At 33.2% G+C, this 18,833-nt stretch overlaps 1 protein-coding gene across 3 annotated transcripts; it reads right to left on the reverse strand.

Annotated features, from left to right (window-relative positions):
- Positions 1-1,497: 1,497 nt before the first annotated feature.
- Positions 1,498-15,604, reverse strand: LOC116339635. Of its 3 annotated transcripts, none has more exons than XM_031765636.1 (9): positions 15,269-15,604; positions 4,581-4,843; positions 4,102-4,483; positions 3,683-3,881; positions 3,420-3,604; positions 3,089-3,334; positions 2,684-2,912; positions 2,355-2,613; positions 1,498-2,263 (listed from the first exon to the last, which is right to left on the reverse strand). In XM_031765636.1, exons 1-9 carry the CDS (start codon positions 15,329-15,331, stop codon positions 2,167-2,169), a joined length of 1,923 nt encoding a protein of 640 aa, XP_031621496.1. In that variant the 5' UTR covers positions 15,332-15,604; the 3' UTR covers positions 1,498-2,166. The 3 variants fall into 3 exon arrangements, with proteins under 3 accessions (XP_031621496.1, XP_031621495.1, XP_031621497.1); XM_031765635.1 differs by having other exon boundaries at positions 3,089-3,349; XM_031765637.1 differs by lacking the exon at positions 15,269-15,604 and adding an exon at positions 9,138-9,389 and having other exon boundaries at positions 3,089-3,349.
- Positions 15,605-18,833: the final 3,229 nt, after the last annotated feature.

An 18,833-nucleotide genomic window follows, 5' to 3' on the forward strand; every position in this document is an offset into this window, starting at 1 on the left:
GAACTGCGCACACTGCCACAGACAGCTATTTTCATTTCATGATTCGGATCAAACAACGAGACGGCAACCACTTAAAAATTCTTTTGATATAACTGATTCAATGATATACCGAATAGTTTTGATTCCATCACATTCGAAATCTTTTTCGAACATTTTTTTTTCTTTTCCTCGTTCGGAATTGATAAAAACGTCTATGCTGCTCTCTCGTGCTTGCTCTTGATTTTTTACAAATTGCTCCAAATTTGAAATTTATTGTTATTACACAAAGTGGATTTGCCGCATTCACTTCTATTATGACTCATTACAACTTACTTGCTGCATTTACTTACTTGTCTCCTTGAACACACGAACAGAGAGGGAAAAAAAGAGTTCCGGCATTTACTTAGAACAATTAAGACCTCGAACTAAATTTTATTAACCTTTATTTGCATACCATATGAATTGTGAAACAGATCACCAGTTTCTTTGTTTAAATAGCCAACCATATTTTGTCACTCGCCATTCTGGCGAATTTATAGCTAATTGCGAATCTCATAAATTTTTCTTCTTCTTACATTTTAATGTCGAATGCGTGACTTTAAATTTAAATCAATTTTCAATCTCAAACATCTCGATTTTTTTTTTCTCAACGAATCATTTTGAAATCCTTTTATATTTTCGAATGAATTTTTTTCCCTTTTCACACACTTGTTCAAAAAAATATGTTCCGTTCAATGCGAGTCGAATTTCTCATAGCAGTGGAGAGGAAGACACAAAGTGCACATGCTCTGCTATCATTTGTCATTATTATTGTACCGAAAAAAAAATAATTTCTTTTTCTCCTTTTTTTAACACGCATATGTCGAAGAAGAAAAAAACATTTCTACCAAAATAAAATCACGAACCACTTTAGATTATGGAAACCATGTATGCGGTTCAAAAGAAAGAGAAAAAAATACAAACATTTGTAAATTGCATTGAGTGACGTAGTTCGACAATTTGTTCAATATTTTCATTTTTTCCATGTTGTACCAATGTACACTTTGTCGGAAAGGAAAGCAATCTGTAACCGCTTCAAATAATCACCAATAATTTTCTACAAATATTCACGGGAATGTTGTAAAATTCTGTTTGGTTGTATAAATTCAGATTGTTGCTGAATGTCATACAAATTGGATGAAATAAAATCTCTGAAATTAAAACTCATTAATCAAAAGTTACTCGGATTTAGCTGTTACTTAGATTAATTGATTCACATAATTCATGAGTTTTCCGAGATTTCAATAAACCGACGAGTTTTTTTTCATTACGGTAATGAAAATCTGACATCAATTTCGAATGATACACATTTTGAACTGTAAAAAAAGATTCGAATTTAATGGAATAAAGTACGGTTGAATAAAGTGAAGTTGTTAGTTTATTTGCTGACATTTTGATTCTTGGTACATGCAAATCTAGAAAACATTATAAATTGGATATTTTTTTCGTGTATATTTCGTAAAAGTGAAATAAGTTTCATTCGATGTCTTTGAAAATATTTTATTTCTTTAACCTTAACTTTGGTTACTAATTTTATAACAATAAAAATTTCTAATTTAATAAAAAAAAAAACAAAGAAAAAACTATTTTTTATTACATTTGCGAGGTTTCTCTCTCTTATTTCCAGAAACATATCAAGTTTGCTCCTGCATTTATGGCTTCCATTTTTTCCGTGTTTCATTTTAATGTCAATGTTTGGAATAAAAATTGACTTGAATTTCATCTTTAAAAAAATCATTAAAAACCAGTTCCAATAGATGCGCTAAAAATCATTGACACAATCAATTTGTTTCAATGGCTAGAGTCTACGTAAATTTATCAAAAAATATTTTCACCGCATTTTTATGATGAATTAAAAGTTTTACGACATTTTAATATCTTATGATTAAGTCCTTATTTATTGTTCAATTTCAAGCTAAAAACCTATTCGATACAAATCATCATGCGGAAAACTATTCACGTAAAATAAAATATTCATCAAACTGTTCAATATAATAAGCTAAAAGATGCTTTTAAAATTAGTTTTTGGTAGTAAAAAAAACCTGGCACTTCAAAAACACAAACAAATCGAACTAAATTAAGTATTTACGATGTCGTTTTATAGTCGGTTTGATTCGTGCGTCGTACTTCGTTTGAAAAATCGATGTTTTATTGTTCGATCGAATCGGGAGGTGCACCGGTGCAAGTAATGACGCTTGTTAGTTTTGTATTTGTGGCATGTTGTCCAGCGTCTATCGATGCGACACTATTAATTTAATTGAGAATATAAATGTTATCAATTTGCATGCAAAATTAGAAAAAAAAACATCGAAATAGAAATGCAACTATAAAAATACCTGGCATTAATGTGGCGACTCAAATTGCTCACGTGCGGCAAATGTGTTGGGTGTGTTGGTGCGACGCTGATATAATGCTCTGGACCTTGTGCTGTTGGCCCATTAATGTGCACCTCATGCGGATGTTGTGACTGTGGTGATTGATTTTGGGTGTGAGCCAATAATTGATTTTGTGATGGTTGATGTGCTTGCAAAATTGGAATTTTCATGTCGGGCTGAATGTGAATTTGAGACGGAAACAATGCCGGTAGCATTTTGTCTAAATAAAAAAAAATGGAACATTTTTTATTAAAATTTAACTCGAAAATAGACAAACTTAATGCCCTTACCGTTAATCGGTGACGATTTTTGTTTTGCTTGCAATGAATATTTTGGTTTGCGTTTTCTCGTTTGAATGCCATCTTTTTTCATGCTTTGCGGTCGATTGACGTTATGCAATTTGTAATACAATCCGCATGCATTGCATACAGGCTCACCATGATTATTTCGTCTCCATAGAGTCGTGGTTGATGTTTTACAATTTGCACAAATAACACCTGACCTTCTGTTGGCCTGTGTCTGTTAGAAATAAATTAAAATCAATTTGTTTTTATAAGCAAAAAATTGCTGTTGTTTTTGGATCAAATTAATTCCGAAATGTTCTCTTTTTATTGTTTCACTATTTCTCGGGAATAATAAAATGAGAAAAAAAAACACAACAAAACAAGATTTTAAAAGTCAAGCGTAAAACTTACGACTGGTGCCTTATTTTTTGCCATTTTCGGTCTGGATTGACGAATATAATGGCATTGATGACACAACGGATGACCATCGACACGTCTCCAATGAATTGATTGTGATGTTGAACAATTAATACACTCTGGTGCTCCCGATGCAATCAATGGCTGATCAAATGCACCATCCGATTGTAATTGCCACGATGCACCATTTGCAACATAATCATTTCCATTATCTAAAACAATTGTTTGACCAAATGGAGCCTGAAATGATGGACGCTAATTTTAGCGCAATTGAGATATAAAAATAAATGGAACAAAAAATTTAATTGCCGTGCATTAAACTCACTGCGTTCACATTGTATTCAGCAGTTTGGTGCCAGTAGCCTGATTCTGGTTTGCATGAACCAGTATACACTTGTGATACGGGCGATCCGGATTGTTGAATCGAATTTGAATCGTAAATAATACCTTGATGTTGTGACAACGCTCCATTGTAGCGACTATTGAACGCTGATGCAAGCGATGGATCGCCTGTTTGAGATGCATTTGATTCCATTTATTATTCAATAATATTATGGAAAATGAAAAACAAATAGAAAAATAAACTACCTTTATAGAGCACTGTATTCGGACTGCCTGGATAAATGTAATCTTTATTCGATGTCGTTGAAATATAAGTAAAACCACTTCCGCTTGGATAACCATCGGCAATGCTGTAGTAGTTTTGCGGTGACACATCTAAATTCGTATACTGAATTTTGGTATCGGATTGTGGTGGTGGTGGTTGATGTGCATCTTCGACATGAATCTATTCAGTCACACATTATACGCAATCATAATAAATAAATAAAAACATTATGAGTGTGTGTGTGTTGAATGTACATTGTAGATAAGATTGGTTAGCGCATAAGTGTGAAGATTTTATGGCTTTTAAATTGGTTATTAATCATTTTGTTTACTTAATATTTTAAACAAACTCATGTCATTTTTTTTTTGTTTTCGTTAATCTTTCGAAGAAATATGCTAACCTTTCCATGAAGCGCATGTTGGTTTCGAATTAATTCGATTTTGATGTCCTCACCAGCGGCCGAGTGTGAATTATGAGCATGCGGCGGTTGACCATATTCATATCGTTGGCCATATTCATCTTCGAAGCGTAAATCAGGTCCGGTCGCATATCGAATGCCATTCAAATTGTCTGAAGCATTTGGATGCTGTGACGCCACATAAATGGTACCATTATTTGGTATTGCAATATTGGCCGATTCTGGACTATCGCTGATCGTTCTTCCTCGAGCTCCGTGCTGTTCGTAGATTTGTTGATTGTATGATGGTTCAGTCACTGGAACCAATTGATACCGTTGCACATACTCTTTCTGTGGCTCAATTTCATTGATGTCATCAATTTCGCTGCAGGATAAATTATTATTAATAATTTTTTAGCAAAACATTCTTAAACATTCGTGTAAATGAGACTTTTTAAAAATGTAGAAACCAAAATCTTTACCGAATCTGTCCGGTGGTTGTAATCATGCGATGGCGTTGCGTTGTAATGACCGTGGTTGGTAATGATGTCGATGCTACCGTATCCGTACTGGATAGTGTGGCGTTGTGTGCATTTTCCGTGGTAATTAATGCTTGCGGTTGATTTGAATGTTGATTTTGTGGTGATTCATGCACGGTTGTTTGTTGATTTGATTGCGTGGTAATGTCATCCGACGGTTCTTCGATTTTGATCTTCTTTTTATCAGCGTCATCGGTGTCGGTCACCTGTCGTGATTCGATAAAATAACAAAATTAAATCACCGAAAATGTTAATATTTATTACAGTTTTTGCATTCCATTTTCGTTCATCGTCTTTTATCATTATTGATTTGGTGTTTTATTTTAAATAATAATAAATAATTATTGATAAAATCACGTCGAAACAAGAGGGTCGAAATGCGAGAGAAGCGTAAACGAATCAAATGAGAGAAAAAAGAACAAAAAAAATAAAACACAACAAAATCGCGCATCTCAAAGAAGCCGCGCAATCGATTGATTGTTTATTTGCATAAATTCATTTTAAGATATGTTAAAGTCGAAGTATTCTCTACGTAGCGTACCGATCGTTTTGCATATGAAAACGAGTAAATTCCAATAAAAAAACAACGGTCGGCAATGGAGAAAGAGATAGAGAGGAGAAAAAAAACACAACGATCTGATCAAAATAAATATAAATAAAACTAATTTAAAGTAAAACAGACGATCGAACTAATTTTTATGTACATTTTGGAATTGGAAATGTTTTCATGCTTTTTTCGATGTTTCGGTCTTTTTTTTTTGTTAGCCATTTGAATTAGTTCGATCAGAAGTGTTTTAGCAATATCGGCTCTTTGATGGAAGTCCGAATGGGCATTGCCAACGAAAAATGTGATCAAACTGGTTGGTGCGACACTATGGAATGTGGACAATTTAAAGCGACTCTTTTACCGATCAAATCTCAAAACATTATCATTTAGTTTTTTCAAGAAAATAATTGGAAAAATCATTCATTTTTTTTAAATCGAAAATTTCAAATAATTTGAATTTATTGAGATTTAACGTGTATTACGGTAATTGGCGCCAGCAAAAAAAATGTATATACAATAAAGGTGATTGTAATTAATTCGGTAGCACACGATTTGATATCGATTTCCGTGCCGGCGATAAAGCACATACAGAGATTTATCATGTTTGGCGATATTGGACATCACATCAAAATGTTTGGTTGTCTTAACAACCGATTAAATTTCATCGCAATGATATCGCTCACAGCGTGATATGATAAAAAAGATAAACCCGGGGCGCGCTAACTGCTGCGTGTAAGAGAAAACCACACTCATTCCGATATTATGATGTGTATATTTTTTCTGTTCGTTCACCATTATGACCACTTATTTTGACAACAACGAAATGGTCACGTTGCCATAAACGCCTCCTCTTTCACTCACATCAAATGTGCGCTGGCATGAGGTAATCTAGAAATGCGCATGTACTCATTTTGTGATTAAAACATGAAGATACATTTTTTATAGTAGATTCTTTTTTTTCGTCGTTTGCATTGAAATGGCACCGAGTAGATGCAAAGTGGAAAAAAAACGTAACATATCTGATTTATTTTATCATTTTATGATTACGCTTTATGATTTGTGATCATACTGTTTATGAAAACATCGTGTGTTTTTTTTTTACTTTCGAAACGAATTTTCATATCAGATCCACCGTCTTTTGTTTGCTTAAGCAGGTACATGATTGATAAGACCAACGACCAAAACGATGTGTGGCATATCATCAAGTTAAATTAATCTACGAATAAATCAGTCCTTATTTTTTTTCGTTCAACTTAATATTTTTTTCCCAAACGGTGAATCATCAAAACATCGAAGATATTCATTACGATAAGTGACGTCTTACGTCAAAGTAAATGTGAGTTAGAGCAGCCGTTTACATATAGAAGTATACATATTCGAAATAAAGTAAACAAAAAATGGACAGAATATATGTTTGCCCATGGTGACTATTCCGAGTGTTTTTTCTTTCTCGCCAAGGTACAAACATCGGACGATTGTCATTTTACTTACATCAAAGTGACAGGTTAACACTTCTATTAGCCGATTTTAAAACAAAAGCGAAAGACAATAAAAAAAATGCTTCATCTTTTTGTTTATTATGATGTCTTGAACTTCTTTGAAATTTTACGGATGAGCGGATACACTCTTTTGTTTATCCGGATATTCTGTCCGATCGGATTTCGAGTGAAAGTGTAAATTTAACTGAAAATAAACTTTAGCCGGTCTATATGAATTGTAAATAAAGACATTTCTTTTGACGTGTGAAATGTCACCGTTCCACATTGAAATCAATGTATAAATTGGATTTAAAAGACATTTTGATGAATTCAAGCACAGAAACCAAGAAGCATATGTGAAACTGATGACTTGTTATGGGATCGATTACAATCTAAAGTGTGACTTTTTACATTATACGTTGCTGATTCATCTCAAGCTTGGCCAGTGTCACATATTCATCGGCATGTGTGTTTGTGTTAATCTTATCGTGAAATCGATCTCAATTTTCTCGTCGAAAACGAAATCCAAAGACATATGCTTTGCGCTCTCGTATGGATAAGAACACACATGCATTTGGATGCTTGTCGTTGCTGTTTTTTGTATATAAACGATGTTAAATCAAGCGACAATAACAAGCATTTGAGCGCGTGCCAAACCACTTCATATCCATGTTTATTATGCTGATGGCTTTCTTCGCCTCTTTTTCGGATTGACGGAAATCGTTTAATGATTCGCATCAGAAAATAGAATGCCATTTTCTGCTCACCAAAATGAATAAATGTCATCACGAAAAAGCGAAAAATTTAAGATTCTGCAAGATACCAAAATGCATTTTCGGAGATCAAATAAAATGCACAGGTAAGAATTAAAAAAAAAAAATTGTGGAGAGAAATCCAACGGAAATAATAAAACAAAACAAACTTGAAAATTACTCAACCAAAATGAGGAGAGGCAAAGAAAAAAGACCTACATTGGTGTTTGCTAACGAAACGTAGAGCATGCAAACGCAAATAAAGTGATACAAATGCACAAACAAACAAGCAAGCAAATGACGACATCAACAACAATGTCCGAATTCACATATATATAAATTGGCCATAAGCGAATAAGAACAACAAAAAACCCGGCTTTTACAATTATCACCACCAGGTAAACGTGAGCTATTTGCTGCTTTTTTTATTTTCCGCAGCATTAGAGCATAAAATACGGGTTGAGTACAGAGGCGATAGGAGAACGTGTCGCTCCGTTAGAAATGCACATCGAACATAATGATAAAACTGAAGAGAACCGAAGTCAACAATTATGACAATGAACGATTCGCTTGAAAGAAAGGATATTAATTTCTAACTTTCCAACAAAGCAACAAAGATCGCATAAAATGCATTAAGATTCAATGGTTAAAATATTCAAATTCACGCTGATTGTTCGTAACATATGGTGACAAAAAAAAATGAATTACCATTAATTGAAATTTCACCCTTTTCATATAAATAATTTTAGAAAAACCTTTTTTTTGGACATAGAATATGAATCAAATCGATATCATTTTCGATTTCATTTCGACTTGAATTTTTAAATGAAAGAAAAAACTCCTCGCTTAAGAAATAAATGACACTTCAGTCGCCACAGTCATTGATCTCATGCTTTAAAATGTCAAGCATTAAACAGCGTTTATATTTCGGTGGTGTGTTTTGTCCAAAAATTTGCATTCTAAAAATAATTTATTGGTTGTGGATGGCACTTTTCATGGTTTTTTTTTATACAAATTAATACTCTCAATTTGTATTTCACTTTATTTTATTTTCATTCGTTCAAATTTTATTTTAAGTGCTTAAAATGTGTTGGTCGTTGTGGTTTCTTGGTCCGCTTGACGAATCCATTTTTCAAAATGTCTTTTATTCCCACTTTTAACTTTGGTGAGCGCGCGTGTCTCTGCTGCAAACGACAAACCAAAGGAATGCATACATTTCGATGATCTTTATTCCATCTTCATACGAATTCAAATCGGCTGAACTTTTTTCGGGGCCATGCCATTGTCTTAAACATTTTTATTAGTTATTTATGGATTACTTAGGCACATATTCGTGAAAGAAACAACAAAAAATCAAAGCAGAAACGCACAAATAATCGCTGCCACTAAAATGCAAAGTGCATAAATATGTTTTGTGGAAGCGCGTGCTTTTTATGCCGACGACGACCCTTTTTTATTCTTCTTGCAACATTTTCTTTTTATTTCTTCTCTTTCTGGGCATTTCTTTTTTTAAATTCCTCAATTTTCATGCATAATGCTATCTTCCAATCACAATCGAACATCAAAAATATATTAAATTCAAACGTAAAATGAAACAAAAATATAATTTTCACAGTTTTTGTCTAAAAATTAGACGGCACAAGTTGTGTCCCGATTACATTAGGGAAAATTGAAACTTTTATTTAAAAAAAATACCAAATTTGTTGTTAAATCAAAATGATACCTGTTGATTATTACAATCGTGTTGAATATTTGAACTCATTTTTCAGATTATACGGCTTAAACACAGTTATTGTTTGTCACTTTCTTTCAATTAAATTTCCAAGGTTTTCATTGAAGTTTGTTTTTTCTCTAGCACAATTGATTTGAATCATAAATTGGTTTATAAAAAAAGCACTTTATCGTTCGATCGCATACACAGCGAAAAGGTATTGATCAATCAAACTTCCTTGCACAAAATAAAAACGATTTCATCGACACAACCCTTGAACGTTAAAATGGTTGACGAAAGACCATCAGTTTGTTGGTTACAAATCAATCAATACTTTGTGTTATCTTATCGTTACAAATAAAAAGTTTTTTTCAGACGAAAAAAAAACAACACAAAACCAATAAATTCATATCATGTCGATCACTTATATAAAAATCCATCCAGTTCGATGAAACGATATATTTTGCACTTCAATCAATTTTCATTGTGTTGTCACACGGTTGATACGAAAAATGGATCGAATTAATGCGTTGGCTCTGTAAAATATGTGTGTGTCTATTTTTCTATTTTTGTCCAAATATGATCCTCATCAAATTATTTGAGTATGCTCTTCAAAATGTCTAATCTTTCGAAACAGTTTTTCAAAACACCAATTTTTTTAAACTTAAAAATCGATTGGAAAAATTTTGATTCAGAAAAATGAGCGCATAAAATGAAACTATCAAATGCAAAACAAAACTTATACAACGTCTTATCTTTTGTAAGAAAAAAAAACAATGAACAATAAAGCGTTCTTAACAGATTGAAATCAAGAAATAAACTATTTGAATCTCGGAGGATTCGTCAAGTTTTTGAGTTTGTAAATGGAAGAATTGTCATTTGGTGCAATAATAAGTCATATATCGTAAAATTCGTCATACGAAAAGCCGTATGTAGACGCGAAACCAAACAAAAGATCACGCTCACAGTTTACTCAATCGAGTCTCTCGCTCTCGCTCTGGGATGTCATCAATTTGTGTTGACTTTTCTTTGCCGTGTGTTTTTCTTTCTTGCTTTCGCTCTAAAACTGTTGCTGTAACGTTGAATAACAGTGATTCTTCCGCTCGATTTGTCTAACACGCGGTTCATTTTAGTCGTTTTATGTGCTCATTACAAATATTTACTCATTACAATTTTTTTTCGTGGTCGTCGTCGTTGGTTCTATGCACCTCGATATTCATTCTGTGTCTTCTTCCAAGTTGAATTGCAAAGCGGCACGAAAAAGAAGAACCATTGTGGGCAAGGTGTGCCTTACATTACAAATGAATATATGTATTTACGTTTTGGAGCAGTTATTTGGAGCGTTCAAATTTGGTAGACGAAAGTCATCGGCTAGTGTGACGTAAAAATAAAAGACGGGGCTTTTTTTCTATTTGTTTTATTTTTCATGTTCCGTTTGCTTACACGTAATGTGCGCGCTTGTGCATCTTTAGTTCACCAAGAGCGATACACACCGCCTTCGTCACAATATCCGGACACACCATACAATTCCGTCTTTGCTCATGACTAATGATCGATGAACTAGAAACACGACATCGGCAAAGAGAACGCTAGTTTTTCGGTACCGGAAATGAAGTTCAAAGCTTCAACGGAATCGACGCGATTTTCAAATGAAAATACGAAGAATTACATAACGTAAAATGTACATTTTCTAAACGAACTAAATGACAATTTTACGTCAAATGATTCCCATTCTTTTTTGCGCTTATTACTCACATTTAGCAAAATGGATACTTATCAAACCTTGGGCGTTTTTTTGTCATGTTATATAAATGTGCTCTGATTTTTTCTTTTCATTTACGCCATAATTGATGGTGAAATTCCAATTTTTTTTTCTTCTCCCATTCACCGTTGGAGTGATTTGAAAAATTAATTGTGTTTGTTTGCAAATTTTATGATCGTCATTGCGGACTAAATTAGTACAATTTCATGAAGTCAAATATATGGATCACTTCTCCAGCATTGCTTGTTTGTCTAAATTCATTTGTTTCCAAGTAATTTTTTTAATGATCCAATTCAATGTTGTGTGTTGATCATATAAGTAGTTTTTTGTAAATGCAAAGCACTTAAACTGTGTAAACCAGACAACACAATAAAATGTATATTAAAGCGATGAAAAATAAAACCGAGCAACATTATTGGCATTTGAAATAAACTGAATTTAATAGTCTTGGCAAACGCTTTATTTTCACAGAATTAAACTTTTTTTTTGTGATCATAAAGTTGGTAATATGGAGTATGGAATGGAATTTTTTTTTGTCATCGAAATGTCGCCTGTGTATACAGGGTTCACTGTTGTAGTTTCATGAATCCAAAGGTGGGTGCATCAAATTGTTTGTGTACGCTTGTTTTTTTTTCGTTCATCCAAAAACTGTTTTCTCTTTTTATATCGAATCTAGCGAAGAGTCGTATATATAAAATGAAACATGAACGCTTCGTAATTATTGTTCATATGGAGAGTTACTTTCATATAAAAAGCGAATATACATTTCGTTATCTTATCAACAAAAAAAAAATGGAGAAAGAGAGACGGAGACAGCGGCAGACCCGAAAAATGGTGCGCGTAATTCTAACATTAGGCAACAAACATACGGTGTTTGTGTTCTCTCTTTGTGTCTACGTACATATTTTTCGATTTTGTTGGTACACACTCGCCTTTTTTCCCTATTTTTCGACCAAATAAACCGTTTTTCGAGACCAAAAATCGACATATTGAGTTCAATTCGTTCAACTAATGATTGCCATTTGATGATAATTGAACGAAAAATAAAGGTGTAAAAGTATTTTCCCGCGATCGAAATTGTTCAAAAGATTGATGGATTTTTTAGCCACATGAATTGCCTACCATTCACCGCGTGCTAGCTAATTGATACTTATAATAGGAAATTATTTATTTTGAACTTGCTTTTATTTCGATGGTGATCCAATTTGGTGAAAAAAAAAAACAACTCCAAAACCGTCACGGAATAATATCCTTGACCGAAAAAAAAATTGCCAATTGAACGTAATCATTTCAAAAAAGGTCTATTTCGGGACTTGATTGGTGACTCAGAGCGAAACTTGAAACAAGATTCTCTGAAGTTTTGAAAAGAGCCATTTTGATTCGAAGTAAATAGCATCGGTAATAAAAAGAAGCGTAGCGATTAATTTTGAGAGAGAGATTCAGTTGTGTTGTCTTCATTCTTATTATTTAATTTTGGAATTCATTACTTTTGCTATTTGTCATTTGCTATTTGAACAAGTGTTCACCGAGTAATAAAATGTCGTTGAGCAATTTTCTATTGTTATCCTCATCGTAGTTGTGGTGTTGGATCTTATTTGTTCGTTTGTTGGCGTTGGTAAATACGATCGCTCGTTGTATGGTGCAATGGTTACACATTATTTATTAAGACATTTATAAATTTTACCCGTGTGCCTGAAAGCTGATAAGCTACGGTGTACGCTCGCGCAATGCACGAGTGATCGCTCTTAATATTTTATATTGCAACAATGATAACCATGCGCAAATGACACAAGCTCAATTATGTGGAAAAATACTAACGGGCTCCAACGACGAAAAAAAAAACTTATATGCGCAAAAAGAGGTGGAACAAAATAAAAAGAAAACGCTTCTATCTCTCACTCTGGAAACATTGTTGTTTTCGTTATTTTGTTTCCCTCTTGATTTTTTTTTCCTTTTTCTTCTTTTTCTGTATGAAAAAAATAAATGTCGTTCACAAGCACTTAAAATCACTTGAAATAACAACAACAATAACTGCGAAAGGTAAAAACAGCTAATGAAAATAGAATATTACATATACGCATTGGAAAAAGGCACTTGTCGCCTGGCTCCACACTCGTGTATATCGTCGAACTTATACATTTTTTTTGTTCGTATTTTGTTCATGTCTCCGGACGTTATTACCTTGGATATTAATCATCGTTGCTAGAACCTTTTTGCGCATTTTGTCATTTTCAACGATGGCTCTCCACACCGAACGCTCTGCCTATGATTTTATCTTGCAATATACTTTTTTGTATATTTTGTGCACACCTCATATCGATTAGCGAGTATATTATTCAGAACCTTGATTTTGGCAGCGGAAAAGCGAAAAAATCACATCAAATGTGATCAAAAATATTTTCAATGTTTGATCACTTATAAAAGTACTTTACACAAGACACACACACACACATCATCATCATCAAAAGTGATTTATTAAATTTTTTGTCACAATTTTTTTTTGTTTTCGCTTATTTTTCCATCGGACTTTCATTTTGTACACACGCAGTTGTCTCATGCCCACTTTAGCCTCTCTCCAAACTCATACGTGTTTGTATGATTTATTAAAAAAAATCACTTCACCCATGTAATGAGTAATGTGGCATTTTTCGATTCATAAATAATTGAACTAAGGAATTAATACATCTTTTTTTTTCTTTAATTTTTCAATCTGTCGGAGGTGAGATTTTTCTCATAACACGTCGCACGAATCATATTTCAACTGAAAGGTGAGAGACTTCAAGACAAACTTGGCCGTGCTCATACCATTTCAGTTCTATAATCACCAAACAAAATCTATATCAAAGTGAAGATAGTGATTTGGTGCGTTGTCGCTCGTATGATAAGTTAACATATCAATTTTCATATAAGCAAACACCAGAATCACGATTTTCCTTCAAACAATGACTTCATTTAAATGTGCCTCACCAAACTCAAATTCAAATCAAATGATTTCGGTATGAAACGTATCCAAAAATTAGCGAAACACTTTGAATGTGCACTTTGTTTTTCGTTCTTACAAATGACTTTCACTTCTGCCAATGAAAATGAATTATCTGTTTTTAACGTGGCAGCTTATAATTTTTTTTATTACAGACACATCGAATGCCATCACCTAGATCATTTCTCTTTTTTTAAATAATGTGCATATATCGTGGTGGTAATTCCGAAATATTGCGTTTGCCATTTATCGGTTGGCACTGGGTCTGTATCAGTTATGAGCGCATGAACAGATATCATATCGGATATACCGACGGTGTGGTTATTTTGAATAATTTCCTATCATGAAGCGAATTGTATATGATTATCTCGCCATAGATAGAGCCTTAAAATTGATTAAAAAACGAAAATTTGTTGTTGTACTTTGAAGATATTAAAAAACGATTTATCGGTGGAATTGATAAGATTTGCTGAACTCTGTGTGGATTTTTTTTGTCTGCTGTCTGTTCAAACAGCGGTTTAGTCGATATATAATATGGTTAGTTGTAGTTCTTATTTGGGTGGGTGAATGGCGCAAAAAAAAACTACTACAAGCAGTTTGTAGGAGGTTGAAGATAAATGTTTTTGCAATCTTCGACTATCTTAATATTATTATCGAAATCGATTTATAAACGAATCAACAAATAAACTTTGATTTTAGTTCGTGTTTTTTTTTTCGTACAAGTATTGTCAATATTTGGAATTTTTAAAATAAAACGTCTATTTCAGTAATAACTTTAATAAACTAACATGATCAGATTGAGTTTTGTCTATTTTAAATTTTTGGTTACAAACACAATGTGTTGCTAAGCGATCAACGACCAAAATGATTCTGGACGAAATGACGTCCTTCGATCATTCGAGATCAGAAGTTTATGCAGTTGTTTAAAAATGATAAATTCTTTTGTGTTTCGATAAAGATAAAAATGTAGATAGCTGGATGAAGAAGGTGCCGCCGAGAAAAAGGAACACCGCATAGCATGCTATAACAATCAGAGCGAGAGAAATCGCATTTTTTTCGTCTATCATAGTAAATAATATTATCGTTCGGAACAAAACATTTTAATGTATTATCTTATTATTATTATCATTTTCCGGGATAACGATTTTCGCTTGTATCGCCGTAGTACTGATGTCGTGACTCCATTTGGTTTCAGTCATAGGCCACGATCGTTGCATAGATTCTCGTGAAAATTTTATATCGTTTTTTTTTTGATGTTTTAAAATAAAAAAAAATGTTTGATCGGATCACTGATCATTAAATTAATAAGATTAAATACTATTGCTAAGTGTACAGTTTCTTGTGATAATAAAATCTACTATTAGAGTGAAAATAAGCATAAAAAATAGAAAAAAAACTTACCTTCGATGTACTGGTGTCGGTGGTGTTATTCGGAACTTTGTCCATTTTCACTTTGGTTGACATAAGAAATAGTTCAACTAAATAATGCAAACAAACTAACAAAAAATGTCGTTCACAAATTTACTCCAAGTGAAACTGTATTGAAATCGAAAATAATGTAATATAAAGAATTAAAATTCGACGTAATAGATCAGTGACCGAAAGATGTAAGTCACATCGACTAATGTTCAATAAAGTTCCAGTGAAATCTCGATCGTTTTCTTATAAACTGTCTGTGTTCATCAATACGACGAACGGAGAAAAAAATTGCAGGTAGTGAATGCGATTATGGCGCGTTGTTTTCAGATAGTGAGAGTCGAAATATTTCTGAAATATGAAATAATAATCCGATTGTTCACCGTTCGTATTTTCTATGATCCGTGTAGTGTTGTTCTCATTGTTGCTCTTGAAATTCGATGGGGTTGTCTCTTTCTGTCGTTTTTGGGATTCCAATTGAAAAAACATAAAAAAGCGCAATAAACACCAAAACAACGAAAATACAAATTGCTTTTATCTATATCACGCCTTCCATCGGCTTGCGATAAGATAACACATCAAGATTGAGCAAACATAAGCGCTCGCACCTTCATGTTCCATTATTACACGACCGCTGCTCATATAAACCATACCGGTGTAAATCAACAAACAACAAGAAAAAATATGCCATATTCGAACCTTTTTCCATGCATTCGCTCTGTCATATTTATTCAGGTTGATTTCTGAAATGCGGTTTGCCAAAAAAGTTACCGATTTTATGTACTCAATTAAAAGCAAAAAGGTGCTAGCGCCAAAAGTGCAACATTTTTTTTGTATTTTATAGTTTATTTAGATTATTTCAAATGATACATCCCATAGTTATAAACATAATTTTATTTCAGATCTCCTTTTTAACTATTTTGTTTTTTTTTTCAATTTCGTATACCAAAAAGTGTTAATCAATGTGATTTTTGATTTATTTCTACACAAATTGAGAAACAAAGATTTTACAATTACTAAATTTGACAATTTTTTAAAACAAATTTTTCAATTTAAAATAAAATCAGTGATGGTTTTTTCCTATCTGAATAGCGCTAGCTATTCGCAGCGTCTGAACAGCATTGCTGCCCAGATGCTGAATCGAACCGGTTGCCGCACGCGTTTTGTACCACACAACATATTGTCATATAGTCTAAGTAACCAGTGAGCTCACAGAGTATGATACACTAATACCATAGTCAGTATACAAACGCATGTCGAACAGAGAACGAACGCGAACTTATATGCTCTGTGTGGTACAAACGAATTGTGTTGCGCGTGCGGCAACCGCTACGATTCAGCATCTGAGCAGCAATGCTGTACAGGCGCTGCGAATAGCTAGCGCTATTCAGATAGGAAAAAACCATCACTGCATAAAATACAACGAATTTTTAACCTATAATGTTGACGATTTAAGCGATTTTGCAAATTGGATTGAGCATTCTACCATTTGAAGTCAATACAGTAAATAAAGATTTTTTATTTGAAGTCAATAGAAATTTAATAAAAATTGAAACAATTTTAATAATTCACATGATAATCTACAGTCTAATACATTTGTTTGTTTTATTTACAATCTGTTATTCATTATTGATGAATACTAAATGTGTCGAAATTTATATTGAAATTTAATTGTTTGTTGCATTTTTGTATCCATGATCTTCCTTTGTCATATCTGATCCTTTCTCGCCAATCATAATGCAAGCTGCTACAGTATTTCCTGATAAGGAATGAGGCATTCTGAAATGAATTAATTAATATTTAATTAATATAAATTAAAGAAAAAAGAATTTTCTTCAAACTTACATTCCTTCGTCCATTTGCCTCAAATTGTTAATATTTCGGACCCTTAAGCGAGGATCGACAACAGCATTCGGATCAGAATCTGGTCCCATTTTGGATGATTCAACCGGATGAGAATTGGTGCTTGTGAAATGTCGAATGTAGCATAGATAATAGTGATAATAGTCATTCGATGCGAATTCATGTTGATCACATTCGTCTATTGGAGTATGAATAAATTCTCCGCCATTTTCTTGATACGATTTGGTGGTTTCAATTTTTGTGGTGATTTCAATGAAATTTTTATTTTAAGAGTCGCAGCATACTTTTTACATCGTCAGTATCGTTCTTTCAGATCTTTTGGCCCAATTCCCATTGCGTAAACCATTAAGTTTAAGGATGAAGTGCCGCCCAACATTCGACCCTGAATAAGTGAGCATGTGCCACTCGCGTACGCCTGATATACTACATCCGGTTCCATAGTATAGTTCCAGTCCTCTTTCGTTCTGTAAACATTTGAATACAGATATGGCACCTACGTTTAAGAAGAATTCAACTATTTAGTTCATTGTTGTTAAAAAAAGGCTCCAAAATCTTAATAAAAAAAATGTTCGTCTGAAAATGTATTAAGTAATCTACTGGAGTAATTTTTTACCTCAGTTTCCATCGGTGGATCACCGCCAGCTTCAAGTAATAGAACTCTTCAATTTTCATTTTCACTCAATCGATTTGCAACAACACTTCAAGTACTTCCTCCTCCCATGACAATGAAGTCATAAGTATCCAAACCTAAATTAAAAAATAATAATTAGAAGATTTAATTTTAATTTTCGCCAAAAAAGTGAAGAGCAAAAAAACGATTTTATCCTCATTTCCTACAAACTGTTGACATCGTCAGGGACCACCATGGATTTTTCCAGGGACCCCCTACAGAATTTTACCATCACCCACCTCTCTCCCTAAAATTTTTTTCGTCATCATCTAATCAGAGATGTGTACGAACATACATATTCGTGTTCGTTTGTGTTCGTTCGTGTTCTTAACGAATAAGAACGAACACGAATAGGAAAAACTTTCGACGAACGAACACGAACGAACGCGCCTCTCTCGTTGAGAATGCGAACGAACACGAATAGGAAAATTTTTCGACGAACGAACACGAACGAACGGGCACCTCTCTTTGCGAATGCGAACGAACACGAATCACGATAAAATCACGATTTTATACGAATACGAACACGTTCGCTTTCAGTTCAAGATTATATAAGAAAAAGAATAAAATATACGATTCTGTTCTCTTGAAAAAAAAAAAATGTCTCTTTTCAATAGTCCTTCCCAACAGCGAAAAAATGGAGCAGCGAAAAAATGTTTATTGTTTCTTTTAGTCCTGCAGGACTAATTGAACGTTTTAAAAAAAAATGCAACAAATCACCTGAAAATGAGAAAACTTTTTCAAGTTTAATTTCCTATTTTCAGATGATTTGTTGCATTTTTTGTTCTCTTTATTCATCACAATAGTTTATTTTACAATTTTTTCTTAAAATTTAAACTAATCAAAAGAATTTCTTAACAACATAATATCATTCACTACATCGGGCTTTAGTCGAGATCTTTTTTCGTTAATAATATTGCCTGTGGTTGAAAATGTTCTTTCGGCTTTTGTCGCAGCCGCAGGCAAACAAACTGTGTTCATAAACAGTTGAAAAATGTTAGGAAAATCTTTTCGGTG

This window comes from Contarinia nasturtii, unplaced genomic scaffold (genome assembly GCF_009176525.2).
Source record: "Contarinia nasturtii isolate CC-2019 unplaced genomic scaffold, AAFC_CNas_1.1 Cnas_scaffold_533, whole genome shotgun sequence".
In the NCBI taxonomy this organism is placed as follows: domain Eukaryota; kingdom Metazoa; phylum Arthropoda; class Insecta; order Diptera; family Cecidomyiidae; genus Contarinia; species Contarinia nasturtii.

Coding starts and splice junctions, on each gene's coding strand:
- LOC116339635 (XM_031765635.1), bottom strand. CDS start 15,331: ATGTCAACCAAAGTGAAAATGGACAAAGTTCCGAATAACACCACCGAC. Junction 3,350..3,419: donor CTGAATACAATGTGAACGCA/GTGAGTTTAATG, acceptor CGCTAAAATTAG/CGTCCATCATTTCAGGCTCC. Junction 2,264..2,354: donor AGTCGCCACATTAATGCCAG/GTATTTTTATAG, acceptor TTAAATTAATAG/TGTCGCATCGATAGACGCTG.